This window comes from Trichogramma pretiosum, unplaced genomic scaffold (assembly GCF_000599845.2).
Source record: "Trichogramma pretiosum strain Unisexual culture from Peru unplaced genomic scaffold, Tpre_2.0 scaffold3, whole genome shotgun sequence".
In the NCBI taxonomy this organism is placed as follows: Eukaryota; Metazoa; Arthropoda; class Insecta; order Hymenoptera; family Trichogrammatidae; genus Trichogramma; species Trichogramma pretiosum.
Genome location: NW_019641698.1, coordinates 219,575 through 239,963, shown reverse-complemented (window position 1 = coordinate 239,963; position 20,389 = coordinate 219,575). Strand labels below are relative to the sequence as shown.

Here is a 20,389-nt window from a genome sequence, read left to right as displayed (position 1 = left end):
ATAATGTATACATGTATCAACCACATATCATCAATCGTCAACCACGGCAGGCCGCAAAAACTTTCATAAAATTACATTCAAAATATTGAAAAAAGTACATTCAAACTGTAATCATACACACACACTCATACGTGACCCCATTTATACATTTTTTTTTTTGTTTTTCGTCTTGAGTAAATCGTTAATCCGGTTTACCGGAACATCTCAGCAAAATTTTGGTGCTTGAAAAAGTGTAATCTAATTTTTCGGCTCAAAAAGCGGGTGCAAGGAGTTTCATCTCGCGTTAACGCAGACTCGCTCTCGCGGCACGGATAAAAACGCGCGTGCAAACTGTTAGAACTTCGCTCAACGAACCCAATGGTCTGTAACGATTACATCATATAGAGAGCTGAAAAAGTCGCAACGAGAGACGTTCAAAATTACTTCTTTTTTTTTATATATGGGTCAAAATAATACTTTTTTACAAAACCGTGCGCACGTATGTCACCGATCTTGACGCGCTTTTGGTATGTTATAGTACATGGTAAAAAGGTCCCAAAAAAAAATTTTTAGACCCCCTCCCCCCTCCTACCCCCCACTTCCGGTATAAACGTCCATTTTCGATCTATATTTTTTCTGAGGACATGAAGCAAGTAAAAAATCTGAAAAAATTCATAAAAATACTTTTCCACAATCCAAACAACCTTGAATTTTTTCAGATTTTTTGAGTGCTTCAGGCCTTCAGATAAAATCATTGAAAATTTCAAAAATCGAGATACGGCGGTATGAGCCGATGTAGTACTCGGAAATTTTTTCAGTTATTTTTCGCATTAAAAAACATAACCTCAATTTTTTTCAGATTTTTTCAGATTACCTAACGCACCTTTTGAAGCCAAAAACCGATTTTTTTGACGAAAATAATTTTTTTAGGACAGTACGGAGCCTCGAAAAATCTGAAAAAAATTTTTTCTTGTTTTTTTCATCAAAATACGTAATCTCAAATTTTTTCAGATTTTTTAATTGAAGGCGATAGCTTCTAGGGCCGAAAAATGCTATTTTTAACAAAAAATGGTTCCTAGAACCCGATGGTTCCGGTGAAAAAATTTGAAAATATTTTTTTTGAATTCCTTGTCAAATTTTAATAAATTTTGACCGTTTCAAAAGTTCGATTGAAGCTTCCTAGCTCATTTTAGAGCAGGACAAAGATTAGTGCAAAATATCTGAAGACGTTTCTGAAGACATTAAGGAATGATAAAACTCGTTTGATGCTCTAAAATGAGCTAGGAAGCTTCAATCGAACTTTTGAAACGGTCAAAATTTATTAAAATTTGACAAGGAATTCAAAAAAAATATTTTCAAATTTTTTCACCGGAACCATCGGGTTCTAGGAACCATTTTTTGTTAAAAATAGCATTTTTCGGCCCTAGAAGCTATCGCCTTCAATTAAAAAATCTGAAAAAATTTGAGATTACGTATTTTGATGAAAAAAACAAGAAAAAATTTTTTTCAGATTTTTCGAGGCTCCGTACTGTCCTAAAAAAATTATTTTCGTCAAAAAAATCGGTTTTTGGCTTCAAAAGGTGCGTTAGGTAATCTGAAAAAATCTGAAAAAAATTGAGGTTATGTTTTTTAATGCGAAAAATAACTGAAAAAATTTCCGAGTACTACATCGGCTCATACCGCCGTATCTCGATTTTTGAAATTTTCAATAATTTTTTCTGAAGGCCTGAAGCACTCAAAAAATCTGAAAAAATTCAAGGTTGTTTGGATTGTGGAAAAGTATTTTTATGAATTTTTTCAGATTTTTTACTTGCTTCATGTCCTCAGAAAAAATATAGATCGAAAATGGACGTTTATACCGGAAGTGGGGGGTAGGAGGGGGGAGGGGGCCTAAAAATTTTTTTTTGGGACCTTTTTACCATGTACTATAACATACCAAAAGCGCGTCAAGATCGGTGACATACGTGCGCACGGTTTTGTAAAAAAGTATTATTTTGACCCATATAAATAACGAATTACGTAGGATTCATTTTCGCGCGTTACTCGTCGGAACGACGCATGCTCGCTCTCTTTGTATATTTTCACAAATATAATAGCCTAGCTAAAAAAAAAAAAGAGTTCAGAGACACAGCTTAGGAGATCTGAGGTAACTCAAAGTTAACGTTGAGATTTGCCGATTGGGCGAGTTTGACGATCGTTGACAGTTTGACGGCGATGCGGGCTGCTTCGTCGAGGTCGTCGACGGGCACGATTTTCAGGCCGGCGTTGGCGATGAGGGCTTTGGCTTCGTCTACGTTTGTTCCCTGTTTGTGGAGTAAAAATGTAATTAACAAAATTCAGCACGTGACTTGCATTTTCACGAGAAAATTTGATGAAAAACACATTGAACCTACCTGCAGTCTAACAACAACGGGAATTTTGAGGTCAAGCTCTTTTGTGGCCGCAATGATACCCTCGGCGATGACGTCACACCTCATAATACCACCGAAAATGTTGACCAACAGCGCGTGAACCTGAAACGATAAAAGAACGTTACTTTCACAACTCCAACGTTCGCAAAAATAAAGCAGCTGCTCTCTCTCTCTCTCTCTAGGTAATAAAGACAAACCCGTGGATCCGAGGTGATGATTTTGAAGGCCTCTTTGACGGCTTGGGCGGTGGCGCCGCCGCCCACGTCGAGGAAATTGGCCGGCTCGCCACCGTGCAGCTTGATGATGTCCATGGTGGCCATGGCGAGGCCGGCGCCGTTCACCATGCAGCCGATGTTGCCGTCGAGGGCGATGTAGTTGAGCTCGAACTTGGCCGCCTCGACCTCCTTGGGATCCTCCTGGGTCCAGTCGCGCTTCGCGAATAGCTCCTTCTGGCGGAACTCGGCGTTGTCGTCGAACCGGCACTTACAGTCGAGCGCAAAGTCTGTACAATATTACAACGCGGGTTAAAGTAAAAATTAAAAATAATATTTTCTATAAATAATAGACGATTCGCGTACATTTTCCATTGATGTCCTCGGCCAGGGGATTGATCTCGAGCAGCAGCGCGTCCTTCTTCACGAAGAAGGCGTACATGTTGAGGATCATCTCGGCGATGTAGTCCTTGACGCCCTCCAAGCCGAGCTTGACGGCGATCGCCTCGGCCTGCTGCTTGGTGATGCCCTTGTTGATGTCGATGGGCTCGTACATGATGGCCTGGGGATTGGTCGCGGCGACCTCCTCGATGTTGACGCCACCCTGACTCGAGGCGATGATCACGGGCCCGCCGAAGGCGCGCTCCATCATCACGGCGAGATAGTACTCCTTGCGCGGGAACATGCGCTGCGTCACCATCACGGAATTGCATATCCTGCCGGCCTCGCCGGTCTGTTTGGTCACCAGCAGCTTGCCCAGCATCTGGCTGGCCAGGTGTTTCGCCTCCTCGGGCCTGCGTCGGGAAGAAAAAATAAGTTTAAAACTTTGTTTATGCGCCACCATTGGTTCAATAAACTCGTTTTTTTTTCCAAGCGACAGAGACAGATCGAGGAAATAAAATCTTTCTCTCTCTTTCTGCTGCTGTTGCTGCCTGTCGAATCTATAAATAAATCGAAAATCGTCGCGCAAAAATACCACTATACTCACGTCTCGCACATCTTGACGCCGCTGACATTGGTGCCCTTGAACGCGCCCTTGCCGCGACCGCCGGCCAAGACCTGGGCCTTGAGCACGATGTCCTTGGTCTTGAGATCGCTGGCGATCTTGTGCGCCTCGTCGGGCGTCTTGGCGACGCCGAACTTGGGCGTCGGTATGCCGGCCTCATTGAGCACGCTGTAGCTGATGTGCTCGTGCACGTTGAGATTGCGCCGCTGCTGCGCGCCCTGCAGGCCGTGCTGGGCCCCTGTGGCGCACGACGCCAAGATCTGTGTGCGCAAAAAAAAATCATATAAGAATGTGTATACAAGGAGAGATCGGATTATGAGAGAGGCGCAGACATTTTTTGATAACGCGCGAGCTCGTTGCACGAGATAAAACTCGTTTCTGACACGCGTGAAGTAACGAAAAAAAAAAAAAGGAATGAAGTTTTCATAAATCGCGACGGATGGCATTGAGAAATGTTTATGCATTTAATAGCGCGCGGCCGATGCGGCGCGCAAAAAATGCCAATAATAATGCATATATGAAAGCTGCAGCCGCAGCTCTTCGCGCCCGCCAAGTGCATAAAACAGTATCGAACGTTGCATAATCATCATCATTTTCATGTAATACGCGTCGATGCGTACATTGTAATTATATTTTATATATTTGCTCTTTCTCTCGCACGTACGCACTCGCGCATGGCGGTACACGTGCTTGCGCGTGAGACATGTATACATATGTATATAAAGCAAGAGAAAATATCGATTCGCGCGAGGAGTCAGCCGTGAAAAATGTATCACCTATCGTCGTCGTCGTCGTCGGATTAACATTGGCTCGGGAAAATATATAATAATTGCTGTTGCAACGAGCTTACGAAAAAAAAAAAAAATAAAATTATCATCGAGGCGTGTGCTTTTTAACGCTATGTGCCCCTGACGTCTATAATATACGCGCGCGCGCGAGCGGGTTACATAAACACACAAAAGCACAACGCGCATACGTATACGAGAGAGCTTTTTTAGCAGACAGAAAACAACGATAGGCACGATACAGACATCATCTCTCGCTGCTGCTGTTCGATATACGTTGACGCGCGCGATCGACTCGAGGGATTTCAAGTTCAACTTGTGCGAGCTCTCGCGTTACACACAAGCTCATACACATTTTACATAAGTCTTTGGCTTATATATCAATCGACGCGCGAGCAATAATACGAAAAGGTGTTGTATCGTTGAGGTGCTTTCCGACGAAGAAGCTCTCGCTCGTCGCGCATCGATTTCTCAATCGCTCGCGCAAGGCTATCGCGCGTAAGCAAAAAAAAAAAAAAAACTAATTAAAGACACACATAATTGTCTCTATATAGTCGAGCTGTCGTGCATAATACTCAGAAATGGCTCGTTAAACGAGCACAAATTAGAAAGAGAGAGAGAGATAGAGTCAGCTGATGTTTAGTCAAGCTAAATCTCATAACGAGCACACGCGGGCAGGCGGGCGCGCGCGCGCGTTCTTAATTTTTGGTCACGGGTAAACACGCGCCTACTCGCAAAGATATTATAGAAAAGATAATAATATGTCATTGAGAGAAAAAAATTCCGATGGTGCCTACTTCTCGATATCTCGCATCGCCTTAATACGTCGATTAATAAAATTACGCCGCGATACAATCTCCGAAGTAATAAATGCTGCTGCTCGCTGCACAAGGCGAAAATAAGCGCGGACACACGGCCGACCCTGGCACCCGATTTAGGTATCGTAGCAGACTACACACGGAGCGTGAAAAGTCATCATTATTATTATTATATTCGCGAATGTAAACATGTATGAGTATACGCTTCGTACGCTTGAATATGAGTCAGTCCGAGTTTCTGTGTGTGTGCGCGCGCATCGAGCACATACACACACACACGCAGACGCACACCGATGCATGGCGTTCCACACCTTGCTGGTAACCCCTATACGATCATCGTGCAAGTTCAGCGAGTTATTTCGTCTTTCGCGCGAGACTCGCGTTGATTTTCGAACGATCGATGGAACGACGGGATGATGGAGGATGGTTCGAATGAATTTTGCCCTTACCTTGGTGCCGTTGATGCGTCCCAGAGCCTCGGCTAAGTTGATCGTCCGTGACAACATGGTGGCCGCGCGCTGTGTTCTCTTCTCTCCTTATGTATGTGTGTGTGTGAGTGAGTTTGTAGGCGCGCGCGTGTGCGTGCGGTTCGTATCTACGTCGTCGAGTAGTAGAGTAGTAGCGTCTGGTATACGGAGTAGGTGCGCGGCGCAGCACAGTGGCTCCGACTCTGCGTGTGTATACACAATCTCTGCGTCGGAGACTGAGCACGTGCTTGTGTGGGTAACTGCTGCTGCTGCTGCTGCTGCTGCTACTGCTGCTGCTCGGGAGCGCGGAGTGGCTGCTCTAGACCGTGTGTACGCGTCCGAATGACTGTGGACGGCGTTTCTACTTCTTCACACACTGCCCGCAGCGGAGCTCTTGTGTATTGTATGCTCAAAAGGCAGCAGCAGTCGTCGACTCTGTACTGTGTGAGCCGCGCGCGCGAGACTCCGAAAATTATGTGTGCAGTAGAGTCGCGGCACGGCTGACGGCGCGCCTGCGATATATATATGCGATATACAATGTATATAATGAAGAGAGAGATATGCTACTCGTAACTTCGACTATATACTTCACTTCACCCCCTACCCACAATTGCTTCTCTCGGTTCGTCGTGGCGAAGAATGCGCGACGACACGACTAACGCGGCTCGCGGATCGCGCTGCAACGCCAGCACCTCGACCGATTTGCTTATTATATGCATATACCTATATGCACGGGACGTTTTAAGACCGTCATGATAAGCCACACACGAAAGAATGAGAGAGAGAGAGAGAGAGAGAGAGAGAGAGATGGAAAAGCCAACTGTAATTTATGAGTGAATGACCTATGATTGATAACAAGGGTACGGAAATAGGCTGCTGTGTGTGCGCGATTCTAGAGCAACTTCTCAAACCCGTATATAATGAAATGAGCACACGCGCCGCAAAATTTCAATGCCCCGTGATAATTTTTCGCCCGTCGTAGACATCGCGTTCGATATTGTTTCTTTTAAATTTTATATTATTTATAAATTTTATTTCGAACGTTTGTGCTAGATCATCGTTCAAGAGTTCAAAATCTAGCATAATACGAAAGAGATGTAGAACGCGCGCGGCGCGCTTCAATTATCGCTCCGTAACGATGACTGCGGGATTATTCATCGGAGAGGAATTTCGATCGGCTATTGCCGCTTGTTGGTCATTTTTTTTTCAGGGAGTCGACGGGGAAATTTCATAAAAGTGAGTACTACTTTCTTCGACTCGATTCGAGAATTTCCCATTTTTGAAAAAAGTGACGGTCGAGCTAACGCCTGCCTGCGGTCGTCGTCGCTGCACCACCACCTACGCGCGCGCGTCTCGATTTGATTTTCTGCTTTCGTTATAGGCAAGTGGAGCATCGTAAAAGGCGTCGTCGAATGCGCGCATTTTTTTCTTTCAGCCGACGACGGCTATTTAACGAAAGACACACGAGCGCGCGCAAAATTCGTTGCAAAGGAAGAAGAGCGACGATTCGAACGGACGGACGGATGAGAGAGAGAGCATAGAATAGCACGCGCTCCGAGCATGACATTGACGAGGTCGCTATTCGCAACATTGTATACGATCTCGCGCGCCGCATTTTATTATATATGTATGACATATGTGTGAAACAAAACACTACACTGACAAAACGACTTGTAATTGCCTCTCGCACATGTATATTATAGCACTTGTGGAGAGCCTTCTTATCGGAAGTTATATCTTTTTCCTCCCCCTACCTCCGCTGCTGCTGCAATTCTGCTGGCGCGCGCGGAAATCGGAAAAAATAAAAAATTCGAACGACGCAATTCATGTAGTATCGTGTAAAAATAGGATCGGATCCATCTAGATCTCTTTACAGTAATAATTGTAATAACAACACGTTGCAATAATGGAAATTTTGTATGCCAAACAAGTGTTGTCTCTCGAGATATGTACGTTATAATTATAAGTACTCGAATTTTTATTATTATTATCGTTACGCCTATGCTCGCGAGAAATCGATTTCTCGTGTAGCATCCATCTCCACATTATGTTATTATAAAAGTTGTTAATCAAGTTAAAATACATTTGTACACACGTGACTATACACAACAATCTACATCTCTCTCACTCTGCGTGCGCGGAGCAATATCGATCGATCGATCGATCGATGATGATCGGCTCGCTGCTGCTGCCGCTGCTAATCCAACCGATTCCGCCGTGATCCCCGATACTGCGCGTCGTCGTACAGTCTTCTTTTTTTCATCTTTTTCCTTTTTTTTTCGTTTGTTTTCGTTTGATTGTATAATACGCACGACGAGCGCGATGCGCGATATCATCTCTCGTGAACGAGTTTATTATCACTTGGTAGTCGTCGTCGTCGTCGTCGTCGTTGACGTGGCCTTGGGAGTGATCTCGACATTGAGATTCAGGTCGCGAGCCAGACGACAGATCTCGGCGACTTTGACGCTCGTCTCGGCCGCTTCCGCCATGTCGCCCTCGATCGGTATGATTTTGAGCTTCGCCTCGCGCAGCATCTGCCTGCCTTTGTCCGCATTGGTGCCCTGCGAGCGCAAAACAACAACGAGAGGTCAATTTTTTTCCTCGAGATATCGTTTATCCCAAAGTATGCGTTAGCTACCTGCAGTCGAACCACCGCGGGCACTTTGAAATCGTGCTTCTTGAAGGCGGCGATCACGCCCTCGGCCACGAGGTCGCAACGATTGATGCCGGCGAATATGTTGACGAACACCACGGCGACCCTCGCGTCCGAGCAGATGATCTTCATGGCCTCGGCGATGGCCTCGGCGCTGGGGCTGCCGCCGATGTCCAGGAAGTTGGCGGGCTCGCCGCCCTTGAGCTTGATGATGTCCATGGTGGCCATGGCGAGGCCCGCACCGTTCACCATGCAGCCGATGTTGCCGTCCATGGGTATGTAGTTGAGCGAGTGCTTCTCGGCCTGCTCCTCCGCGGGACTGGACTGGCTCCAGTCGCGCATGCCGTGCAGCTCCTTCTGCCGGAACTCGGCGCTGTCGTCGAAGTTGCACTTGCAGTCGAGCGCGAAATCTACACACAGAGAGATCGGTAAGTCCGTTATGGAAGATCGGTATACGATTTATAGAGACTCACATTTGCCGCAAATGTCCTGCACCAGCGGATTGATCTCGAGCAGCACGGCGTCTTTCTCGACGAACAACCGGTAGAGCTTCATGATGATGTCGCTGACGATCTCGGGATCGCGCACGCCGAGCTTGCAGGCGATGCGATCGGCTTGCTCGCGCTGCAGGCCGCAATTGGGATCGACTGGCGTGTAGCTGATCGCCTCCGGGTTCGTCGCGGCGACGTCCTCGATGTTGACGCCGCCCTGGCTCGACGCTATCACCACCGGACCCTACGCGCGACGACAAATCGATACTTTTGATATTTTTGTTTTTATTTATTTATTCATTTATTGTTTGTTCAATGAGAGAAACTCACGCCGTAGGCGCGCTCCATCATGACCGACACGTAGAGCTCCTTGCGCGCGTACGAGCGAGTCGTCACCATCACGGAGTTGCATATCCTGCCCGCTTCGCCTGTCTGCTTCGTCACCAGCATCTTGCCCAGCATCTTGCTCGATATATCTTTAGCCTCTTCGGGCCTGTCCAATGACACAAAATAACATCTCGTTACCAACCAATTGTTGTTCGCATTTTATTTTTCATTGTATACTCACGTCTCGCACATGACCACTCCGCTGACGCTGCTGCCCTTGAAGCGGCCCTTGCCGCGTCCGCCCGCGAGCACCTGGGCCTTGAGCACGAGGTCGTCGCCGGCGCCCAGCTCCTTGGCGATCTCGTAGGCCTCCTCGGGCGTCTTGGCCACGCCGAACTCGGGCGTCGGTATGCATGCCGATCTCAGCAGCGTGTACGCCTGATTCTCGTGGATGTTCAAGTTGCGCCTGGGCTGCTGCCGCTGCAGTTGGGCTCCTCTGCGCGTCGCGATACCGAGCAGCGACTTGAACATTTTTTTTTAATAATTATTATAAATTTTTTACGCGAATTTTTTTTCGTGTTTTGTTGTTGGTTCTTGTCGTTTCTACAATTGATGGCATTATAATTGACGCGAGAGATAAGATGACACGACGATGGATCATGCTCATCATCATCATCATAATCGTCATCATCTTCGGCTTTAAAGGTTAAAAATCCGATAAGTAAGCGTGCGCGCGTAATCTCGCGCGCGGTGCAAAGTACTTGTATTTATTAACTTATCGATCCGAGGCGATACCGCGGAGGCTAATTTGTTTGTCTGTTTTATTATTATTACATAGATGTTTATTTCAATTAACTGCGTCTCGAGTCTAGGCTGTTCCGAGACGGAAGCTCGCGATAACGAGAGACTTTTCTCCCTCGAATTTTTCATGCATACATATACTTACTTTCACATGGCTTTCGTTGCAGCCGAGCGTCACCACCACCGTGCGTCTGGCCAAAGTCTTGAACATGGTGTTGTTGTGTGAAGTAAAATGAAAAACTTGTGTACGAACTATAAAATTGATTTAACGTTGCATTTTTTTTGGTCACCCTCGGCGCGAGAGAATTTTTATTTTTTTTTTTTTTTGTCAGAAAATGTCTCGAAACTACTTCGTATATTTACGTTTGCGCGTGTTGCGACGACGGCTGCTGCTGTGACTGTATTGACAGTGTTTTGTTTTAGCGGCACACGAGAGAGGCGAGCGACGACGGCGACGAGCTCAACTCGATAAATCCGCCCCAAACGTGCGTAACGGACTGCCTCGATTCTCGGTTAAAGTCCAGTTATTATAAAGAAAAATGCTACGATACGCACAACGTGTTTATTTATTGCAATCTCTTGTTATACTCTCACTGTCTCGGCGCTTTTCTCTCTCTCTCTCTAATCGGGCACCAGAGAAAATTTTTATCGATTCGACGACTGCTGCTGCTGCTGCTGCCGAACTAAATTTTGCGCTTCGTGCTCGCACGCTACTCACGAGTGATATATTGTCAATCGCTTATCAAACGCGCAATACGTTATGAGCGATGACGACCGTATAGAATAGCCATTATTATTCTATTTATACACAATATATAATATACAATATGAGTCAAGTTTTTACACGAATAAAACGGCAAATTTTCAAATGATAACTTTTTTTATTATTGTTGATCAATGTTTTCTTTTTACTATTTTTTTGTTGTATTTTCTTTTCTTTTTTTTTTTTTTTTTTTTTNTTTTTTTTTTTTTTTTTTTTTTTTTTTTTTTTTTTTTTTTTTTGTATCAATTGTTGTTTTTGCACGTCTGAAAACGCATTTTAACAACAGCGCGCACGGTCGAACGTACGGCTAATGAGAAAGAAAAAAAATATATTTAAGGGCGTAATTTTCGTACTCTCATTCATACCAAAATAATTATGAATATTACATTAGATACATTGTACACTTTTTCTCAACTGCATTGAATCGTGAACAGAATATTCCAAGTTTCTTTTTATTACATATATATCATTAAATATATATAAATTTTCTCGCTTCGTCTTTCACATTTTACGCTTTCAAACTTGCTTAGGTGATAAATATATATATAATATAATGATTTTACATGTTTTATTTTCTAAAAGCTGCTTAACTTGTAATAAATCTATGTATGCTGTGTATTGTACGTATGATTCGCACATTTTCATAACGACACAATCAATACATATTATCACCTTATACACATTTGAGAAATGTACTTTGAATTCTCCAAATATGCTACGTTATCGCGGCCGTTGCTTATAGTATCATACAATGCGAGATTAAATCTCTCCGTTATAACTCATCTGTATCTTTCATGTAGTAGAAAAATTATTTTGTAACTTAAAAAGTTTATAAAAAGAAAGGCCCATTGCTGGTAATTAAATTTAAAACAAATCTTAAAAGTAAGTTTTATTCTCAATCATAAAACTGTAATAAGATAAAGCTAATGAATCGAATTTAATCGTTGTTTCTACTTCAATGCTTCAATTATCTTTCGGCCGAATGCCTCTTTTCTCAAGTGCAGAGAGCCAGCTAAAAATTTAAAGCCTACTTCAATAAATTATTATTTAAAAACCCAAAATTTGCAACTATTATTAAAGATTGCCATCAAACTGATACTTGATCGATTCCTTTGAACTAAAAACTCAACCTTTTAATTATTAAATGAAATTTGAGAAATGATGCTTGCATCCATGATAGTTGAGAGATTACAAATTTATGCTAGCTTGATTCAGTCTCAGTTCAACAGATTGACTTCGCCGTTACCCTAACATATACTAAAACGATCGTTGAGTGTGCGTCGGGTGGTCACCCCGCTGAAGCGGTCGTTTAGCGTACGACCAGTAACACCAAAGTTATCTGACAAACTATACATGGCTTTGCTGAAGGACCGATCTTCAATTTCATCGTCGTTGACTAAGCTGATGGAATTCACTCCACTACCTTGACGTGCCCGAGAACGTGACCGAGATCTCGAACGTGTGCGCCTCGTTCTACTGGCTGAGCGACTGCGTAGTGGTCCACTGTAGTTGGGTTCCTAATGGCAATTCAAATATTTGAATTTACTGTAATTCATTGTGTTTATTCATCATCATTATACTTACGAGTTTAGGTTCTTTTAAAGGAAGTGTTCTTCTGAAAGGGGATCTGCCACGCCGTTCATTCGATGCTGTAGAGCTTTGTGTCGGTGATGCTGTGTAAAGAGACATAGCTGGGTGCCTTTGTGCATATTCATTTAAATCCTCCAAGTAATTTATAGGTTCAGGTGTTCCTCTTTGTTGAAGAGCACTGATAATATTAATTCAAAATATTATAAAATTCTGAAGGTGGTTATTAAACATATTTTAAGATTATAATCATACTTTATCCTCATGAGTTTTTGTTCATATGCTGCCCGCCTTTGTGCTCTCAATAATTGTTCAGCTCTTATAGTAGCTGTATTGTACTGTCTTGGAGACGTATTATTGAAAGACAGTGGTGGCATTATCTAAAGAAGAAGCCTCTAGTTACTACGTATTCTATCTTAGAATTTTGAAAAAAATTAAAAAATAAAAAGACTATATACATTTGGTACCTGTAATGCATTTTGCATTCTATAAGCTTTGTGCTGGCTTTGAAGTAAAGTGTTTTTGGCACCCTTAACTTTATTTCTATAAGCCATTTGTGCAGGGCTTTGATAGCCCAACCTACTGTAGACCGAACCAGGATCACTCAAATTTGGCATACTGTTGATTCTTTTCAGAAAATTAGATGGATCATCATAACCGCCCTCATAATCACCAGGGTAATCACTGTTGTAGTCATTGTATTCTCCAATACCATCATCATATTGATTAAATCTACCTCGACTTCTACTTCTGCTGCGATTCATGTTAAAGCTACCTCTTCTTATTTGATAAGTAGCTCGTGACGTAGATCTACCTCTTGAATTTGTTCTAAGACCAATTCTGTTTAAGGTCACATTGCTTCTAGATCTAGACAAAGAATTTCTACCCAATGAACCATTGGAAAATCTTTTGCCACGCAAATTTTGGCCATACCTTCTCCATTGACCACGTTTGTTGTATTGATTGTTTCGATGTCGTGAATTACTACGTCCTCTGTAGTTATTTTGACCTCCACCTCTAGCTTGAGAACGACTACGGTGCTGCTGCTGTTGATTTTTTCTACCACGGCTTGAGCTTCGTGCCCGGTTATTGCGGTTGTTTCCACTTTTGTTACCTCCTCCACCGCCACGTTTGTTGTTCATGGCTTTTTTCTTCTTTTCCATTCGGATAATGTCATCTTGAAAGAAAAATATTTATGTAATGATGATCATAAGTTACAAAGATTGTAGTTTCAACAGAAAAATTGTTAATAAAAAAATCTTGTACATAAGATCTATTGTGTGGAAATGCCATTCATAAAAGTAACAGATTCAAAATTACATGACTACATTTTTAAGATGCTTTTGTATGTACACTCAAGTTAACAGAGTTCACATTGACATAAATTGCAAAGAGCTAAAAAAAGATTTAATGGTGTCCAAGCAATAATTATATATAAGAATGAACATTTTCTTTCATGATATGAATTTTGAAAACAAGCTCTCTATCATCATCAGTACTGAAAGCTATGGTTAATGTTTCTTTAAATTGAATTCATATGAATTTATTTGAAAATTATTCTTGACATGTGAACATCTGACATTTTGTCTCAACTTCTAATCCGTATTTATTTTTCTCTTTTTGTGATTCTATATAAGAGAGCATCATTACGAAACTTTCTCGACGTGCCTGTAAGACTTTTTTCGCGTGGGTGTTCACCATCGCTATATTTGGCACGCACCGGCTTGAGTCTATCAAATCCATAGCGTAGATTGTCATAAAAATAACGCTCACGCCGGAAATCAATGAATCAAGAAAATGCACAACACCGCAGCGCTACACACGCTCTCGGACGTGTGTATGTAAACTCTTTCCATCCCATCCAAAAATATAACGTGCCAATGGCGTTTTAATTTATACATTATCATTTCGTCTCGCTGCTCCAATCGAGGGCGAGATTTTAGGATCGAGATGGGAAAAAGCTGAATATTAATAAGCAACGTCATGAAAGAAAGTCATATTGTTGGACGCGATTCGGAAAATTTTTCGCCAAAAATGCTCGACCCCGGAGCAGCTGTCGGTCAGCCGGTGTGTCTGCGCGTAGTACGCGACCTCGTAACATCGAGCAGCAAAAAAATTAAAGGGAGATAAACATATCGACGACTCGGCCGAGAGGCCAACAGCGGAGCAGCACACTTACCGAGGGACATGTTCACTTTGGCGTCGACGTCCGCCATGGTGTACGTGTGTTTACGTGCGTTGTTTTTGTCCTCAAAGGTATTTTTTTTTATGTTGGCAAGATCAACAACGACGTCGTCGACGACGGCGGCGGCGACGGCAGACCGTTGGCGAGGAGAACGTTTTTTTTTCAACTATATCTCAAATAAACAAAACCAAGAACTCGGACGACGACGACGACGAGAAGAAAAAAGTCGTTGCGCGGGCGTAGACACACGATCTCTTATGTTACTATCCGCACAAGGATCCTTCAACTCTCTCTCTCGCTCTCTCACTTTCTATCTCGATATACACCACCGTGTCTGTCTGTCTCTCTCTCTCCTTCGTTTGGAACGTTCTTGGATTCTTGGTTATATTTATGTTGTTTTGAACGGAGAGACACGACTGGAGCGAGCTGCGAGCAGCAGCAGCAGCAACATCGGCGAGAGCTGCGGCGCGACACACACACACACACACGAGCGTAAGACCGTGTCACACTACTGACTACACACCGCCGGCACTTATGGTCGTGCAAAGCAAGACGGAGGGAGAGTGCAATTTTTTTTTCAAATTTTGGTCGCGATAACGAAGAAAAATAAATAAATAAATAAAAGAAATAAAAAATAAAACGTTGCGACGTGTATTCGAATCGACCTTTGCCGACCCACGAGCGAGGGATTATTTTTTTTTTTTAGTATTTATTTATCCGATACATAAAAAATGAATAGGAGGCAAGAAACGAGTTATAAGCGCGCACACACGCATATACGATAGAGACTGGTACGCGGCCCAGTAGTGCAGCAGCGGCCGCACAAGCGTGAGAGACACAAGGCACGCGAATTATATTTATAAATGTATAATGTGTATAAAATATTCGCGGCGGTCGCTGCAGCACGACGACGACGACGACGACGACGAACACGTCTACAGCTAGGCTACAAAACGCTATCCGCACTGATTTTCTCGACGCGTTTATAGCTTGTGCGCGTGCCGTGCTGCCGCTGCCGTGGTGTGCCAATGTCTATATAGGTATAGATACATACGTGCGCGAATAAAACATGGCTGGCACGCGTTTATATACACCGGGGCGGCCGCGACGGGGAGGGGTATATAATATATATATATCTCAAATCGTGTATTTAGGCGCTATTATCGTGTGCACACGCATATGACACACAAAGTCCTGGATTGTATAGCGCAGCATTATAATTCAGCTTCGCGGAACAGCCACCCCCCGCGCGCACACGGGGTTTTGTTTCTTTGCTGTTATTATTATCAACCGATTCCTACGTGTGCGGTGGATTGAACTTTTGGCGCAAAATACGGAGTGCGGATTCGAAAAATTAAAAATTCCTCGATAATTTCTTAATTTCCAATTGCTAACAGGTCATTTGGAATATCAATTTTTTAACAACTTTTCCCATGACGCGTTTTAATTTGTCTTGATAATTATTTGAAAAAAGCTGTGCTTTCAATTTTTGAAGTGAAACTTCTTTAGTCGCGTTAGGGCCCGATAATCGTAGGAATATAGACCGCATATTAGGATGGACCACTTTTTCAGAAAAAAATTTTGTATCTCGGGGGATCCATCGGAATCTGAAAGTGTTTTGAGGTTTGAAATAAAGTTTCCTTTAAACTAGAACTCAAATAAATGATTTCAGATGGTTTCGATGGATTTTTGAAGTTTGAAAACTGTTCTGAGAGTAAAAATAATCTAAACAATATATCGCGTATTTAGTTTTGACCCAGAAATGCAATAATATTGAAAAAAATGGACTTTTTCGATATTTTTTTTTCATAAATTTCGAAAAGTTCATGTTCGAGGGCGCGGCATTGAATTTTTTTCAAGTTTTTACCGTAAATTTTATAGCAGGAATTTTCTCAGTCATAGGGTAAACAGCAGCTTGAACTTATTTTATAGTTAATATTTAATATCCGCATAATTATATTTTAGACACGATATGGAACATATGCACGACGAATTCGAATCGAGTTCTGAACTTTTTATGAGTGAACAAAACATGAAAAAATTGAACAGAAGAATTCGCGATAATATTCGTATACATCAAGAGGCAATAAAGTTGAGCGATCATGTTCCATTCATAAAAAAAATTTTAAGTCGAAAATGCAGAAAATACAGTATCACATAATGACCGATGAATACACGACTTATCGAAACGTATCTAGAACAATTCAGGTTATTCAACGGTTTGCGAGGAGTGGTACAAACGAAGTTTTTAATCATAATAATTATTACAGCTTCGGAATTAAGCATAGGAGGATTCTGGGTACATTTCTTTCACTTTAAAAAAATGTCCTCTCAATAAGCTCACATTTCTTATTATGTTTAGTTTTTGGTTATAATTAATTACGATAAATTGTATGCCTCCAAAACGGCTTTTGTTATGTTGACTGGAGTTGTGTCATTCTGTTGTACTTAATTTATTCGAGTGAAAATATAATAAATGCCTGCGACCGATTGAACAGAAGCTGGTAATCAGACACCATAACAAAATTTAAAAGAGTAACTTTATTCAAAATAATCTTTCAGTTACTTCGCTAAATGGTGCTTGTTTTCTACAGAAGAAAGACGTTTGCTTCAAATAATGATTGTACGAACTTCAAATCCTTGCACTCTCACGGCTGGCCCTACGATTCTCATGAATTATGAAACTTTTAGCGCAGTGAGTTATTTCAAGTAAATCGATAATTTTTATCATCTTACGGACAAAAATATTTTTTAGATTTTGAGACTGGTACTATCGTATTTGATGGCTTTCTATCGGATTATGGAAACACTTTAAACCCTCGATTATTACAATTTTATTTTAAAAATACTTATGAAATACATTTTACTCAAAAATACTCTTGTTTTCCGATAATTATTATTTCAGCGTTTTTTGTATTATTATTATATCAATTCATGGCTCTCGTACACACATCTATACACACAAGGAGTAGTACAGACGAACGGAAGTCGGACGATACCGATTCGAATCGCAATGCATATAAGTATTACAATACGTATACTATATTTACACACAAAGACGCAATCCTCGCGCATTTCGTCTCGTTTTTTGTGCATATCGTATCGGTGTCGTGCGTTACACAATACACACACGTCTCTGCCTCATGTGTGTATAGGATGTTTTAAGATTGTCACAAAATGGTCACTTTACTGATTTGCCTGGAGGAATAACAAACAAGGTATTGCGGGTCAAGTAAATGAGAGACCTTGCTTGTTATTCCTGCAGGCAAATCAGTGAAGTGACCATTTCGTGACAATCTAAAACGTCTTATAGAAAGGCCTAGGGGCCTTGGGGCCTAGTGTAAAGCCGTGTTCGATAACCCGTACAGTCCGCAATCCATGATCAGCTCGTATTATGGAAACTTTTTAAGTTAATTGATACTGCTGAGTAGATATAATATTGCTGTGAATAATTGTTTTACAACCTCGATTTTAAGGCCTTTTGCTTCAAGTCCACCATAATTGTATATAGAGTCAAAATGTCTGCTGAAGAAAATCCATTGCATAGTTCCTTTCGAATTGACAGAGTAAAAGTCGTTTCTACCTGGACATTAAAGAATTTTAGTAAGGTTATAAAAAATTGTAAGAAAAGAATACGTTCTCCAGTGTTCCGTGATTCAATTGATAAAACAAAAAAATTTTGTTTGAGTTTTTACCCCGTAGGGTATTTTTATCAAAAATTTAGCTGTTTGACAGTACATTTCTGTAGTGAAAATAAGGATACAGTGGTGAATATAATTGATTTGAAAATATCAGTTGTTAATGATGGATCAACTTTTGTTCTTTTGAATTCAGAGATAATGAAATCAATAAAAAAAATAAGCCCTATAGAGACTCCCTGGAATAATTGGGAGTTCACATTTTATGAGTTAAAAGATGAAGTCAAGCTAATATCTTCTGAAGACACACTGACAATTCATTGTGAATTGACAACTGCCAGTGATCGAAATGTCTTGTTTGGATCAAAATTTGATCAATTTTCGAATGAAAAATTTAGTGATGTGAATTTACGGACTGGATGTGGAAAAGTATTACAAGCTCACAAACTTGTGCTTGCTTCAGTTAGTCCAGTTTTTGAAGCAATGTTTACTCACAAGACGTTGGAAAGTGAAAATAATTTTGTGGACATAAAAGACATAAGTCATGAAACTCTTGTAGAAATGCTACGTTGTATTTATTCAGGTACTATTGAAGTTGATGACACTGTACTAATTTGTGAACTTTTGGAAGCAGCTGATAAATATCAAATTGAAAATTTAAAAAATGCATGTGAAAATGTCTTGAGTACTCGTTTCACAAATGAAAATGTTCTAGATATAATCACTTTGGCTGACAAGCACAGTGCCCAATTTTTGAAGAATCAAGCAGCCAATTTCGTTAAATGTAACATGAAAACATTAATTGATTCAGAAGAAATGAAAAACTTTGCACAGCCCCTAATCCTTGATGTAATACGATTGATGATTAAATAGCTCAAATAATAAACTAATATTCAATCAGTGCAATAAAAATAATTTCCTTTTGACTTTAGTTTATTATTTTTCCAATAATCTTACTTCTACACATTATTGTATTTTTATTATGAGTTTTTAATTTTTTGAATCCTTTAAAATAATTGGTTAATTTTTAGAACTTGGATTTGGCTTTTTGTTTTTTGTAAAATCTTAAAAGAAAATTTTTAATTTTGATCAAGATATGTTTCCTTTAATGAATCATAATTGTTGTTAACTATATTAATGTACTGTTAATTGCTAGAGCTATAAATCATTTAACTTGAAAGTGGTTGAATGAAATCACATACATTTTAAAATTTTTCTGATAAAGTTTTCTAACTTTTTTAAAATATAAAAAAACATTTTGAATGTATATAGAGTTCAATCATTAATTATATAATGTAATACTTGTTTTATAAAAAAAATTTTTGGCAAAAGTTGATGTTATCGAAAGGTTTTTTATTTTTTGAACTTAATTTATCAAGTACAAATTATCTACAACTTTTTATGATCATCAGTATAAAAGAAAGTATTGGGTATTAAATTATATCATAAAAAAGTTTTTAATCAGAATGAAAAATTATACTAACTTATACTTTTATTGATGGTAAAATCTATTTGAGTGGAGATAAAAATAAAAAATAAGTATACTCATGCTCATGAAGGAAATATTGACATTTACTGCTTCTCAATGAGTATGATTATTTAGAATGAAATAACTATGAGAAATACATTTTTTTCCTTAAATCAATAATCAAGTTAAGGTTTATTTCTACCATATACTCTCCTTTTTAGTAGTGAAATAGTCGTTGAAGGTAACAATAAACTACCGAAAATTTTTCCGGAGTTAATCTGCTCTGTTCATGAGATAATAATGAGCTAGATTTTGATTAGTCGATTTTGAACAAAAAAATTCGGGGATATTATTGACAACTAATGATAAGAAATAATGATGGGCCCATAGATGCATGGTTTTATTTGTTTTTATAGCATTTTATTATTTTACCACGGTATAGAAATTGTTTTCACTGGTTCATCATGACGTAATGAATCTAATGATTATCTTATTTGTAGACGTGTGTCTTGGAAATTTGACTTTTCTCCATTACTTTAAACAACGAGGAAATTATCAATCGAACAATCCTGGTATTCATTTCAAAATCAGATAAATGTGACGTAGCGCCCTCTTGGCTAGAATGAATAAAGCTCAAGCAACTACTGCATTAACAATTTCCCATGTCCAAAGTGCCGAGCTGGCATCAAATTTTTTGCTTTGAAATACAATCAACGTGGTTTCATATTTATGATTCATTTTAAAAAAATTTTTATGGACTGACTAAAAATAATTGACCAATTCTATGAGCTTTGGCAT

General features: G+C 40.6%; 3 protein-coding genes across 6 annotated transcripts; 1 reads left to right on the top strand and 2 right to left on the bottom strand.

Moving 5' to 3' along the window:
- Nucleotides 1–1,980: 1,980 nt before the first annotated feature.
- On the bottom strand, nt 1,981–10,715 carry LOC106651239. The gene is made up of 13 exons (XM_014369679.2): nt 10,096–10,715; nt 9,391–9,671; nt 9,153–9,315; nt 8,805–9,066; nt 8,317–8,741; nt 8,040–8,239; nt 6,283–6,401; nt 5,661–5,743; nt 3,591–3,868; nt 2,969–3,396; nt 2,588–2,892; nt 2,373–2,492; nt 1,981–2,282 (listed from the first exon to the last, which is right to left on the bottom strand). The coding sequence occupies exons 1-13, from the start codon at nt 10,159–10,161 to the stop codon at nt 2,112–2,114; spliced, it is 2,901 nt and encodes a 966-aa protein (XP_014225165.1). The 5' UTR covers nt 10,162–10,715; the 3' UTR covers nt 1,981–2,111.
- Nucleotides 10,716–11,264: 549 nt separating this feature from the next.
- LOC106651391 (CLK4-associating serine/arginine rich protein-like) lies at nt 11,265–15,433 on the bottom strand. Of its 4 annotated transcripts, none has more exons than XM_014369865.2 (6): nt 14,480–15,433; nt 13,234–13,477; nt 12,759–13,182; nt 12,556–12,680; nt 12,298–12,481; nt 11,265–12,230 (listed from the first exon to the last, which is right to left on the bottom strand). In XM_014369865.2, exons 1-6 carry the CDS (start codon nt 14,514–14,516, stop codon nt 11,961–11,963), a joined length of 1,284 nt encoding a protein of 427 aa, XP_014225351.1. In that variant the 5' UTR covers nt 14,517–15,433; the 3' UTR covers nt 11,265–11,960. The 4 variants fall into 4 exon arrangements, with proteins under 4 accessions (XP_014225351.1, XP_014225352.1, XP_014225349.1 ...); XM_014369866.2 differs by having other exon boundaries at nt 12,759–13,167; nt 14,480–15,432; XM_014369863.2 differs by having other exon boundaries at nt 12,759–13,477.
- A 2,270-nt stretch (nt 15,434–17,703) lies between these two features.
- LOC106651238 (speckle-type POZ protein-like) lies at nt 17,704–19,049 on the top strand. The gene has a single exon (XM_014369677.2). The coding sequence runs from the start codon at nt 18,004–18,006 to the stop codon at nt 18,994–18,996; it is 993 nt and encodes a 330-aa protein (XP_014225163.2). The 5' UTR covers nt 17,704–18,003; the 3' UTR covers nt 18,997–19,049.
- Nucleotides 19,050–20,389: the final 1,340 nt, after the last annotated feature.

Coding starts and splice junctions, on each gene's coding strand:
- LOC106651239 (XM_014369679.2), bottom strand. CDS start 10,161: ATGTTCAAGACTTTGGCCAGACGCACGGTGGTGGTGACGCTCGGCTGC. Junction 9,316..9,390: donor GGAGTGGTCATGTGCGAGAC/GTGAGTATACAA, acceptor GTCATTGGACAG/GCCCGAAGAGGCTAAAGATA. Junction 8,742..8,804: donor GCAGGACATTTGCGGCAAAT/GTGAGTCTCTAT, acceptor CTCTGTGTGTAG/ATTTCGCGCTCGACTGCAAG.
- LOC106651391 (XM_014369863.2), bottom strand. CDS start 14,516: ATGGCGGACGTCGACGCCAAAGTGAACATGTCCCTCG. Junction 13,478..14,479: donor CAAAGTGAACATGTCCCTCG/GTAAGTGTGCTG, acceptor TTTTCTTTCAAG/ATGACATTATCCGAATGGAA. Junction 12,681..12,758: donor ATGCATTACAGGTACCAAAT/GTATATAGTCTT, acceptor CTTCTTCTTTAG/ATAATGCCACCACTGTCTTT.
- LOC106651238 (XM_014369677.2), top strand. CDS start 18,004: ATGTCTGCTGAAGAAAATCCATTGCATAGTTCCTTTCGAATTGACAGA.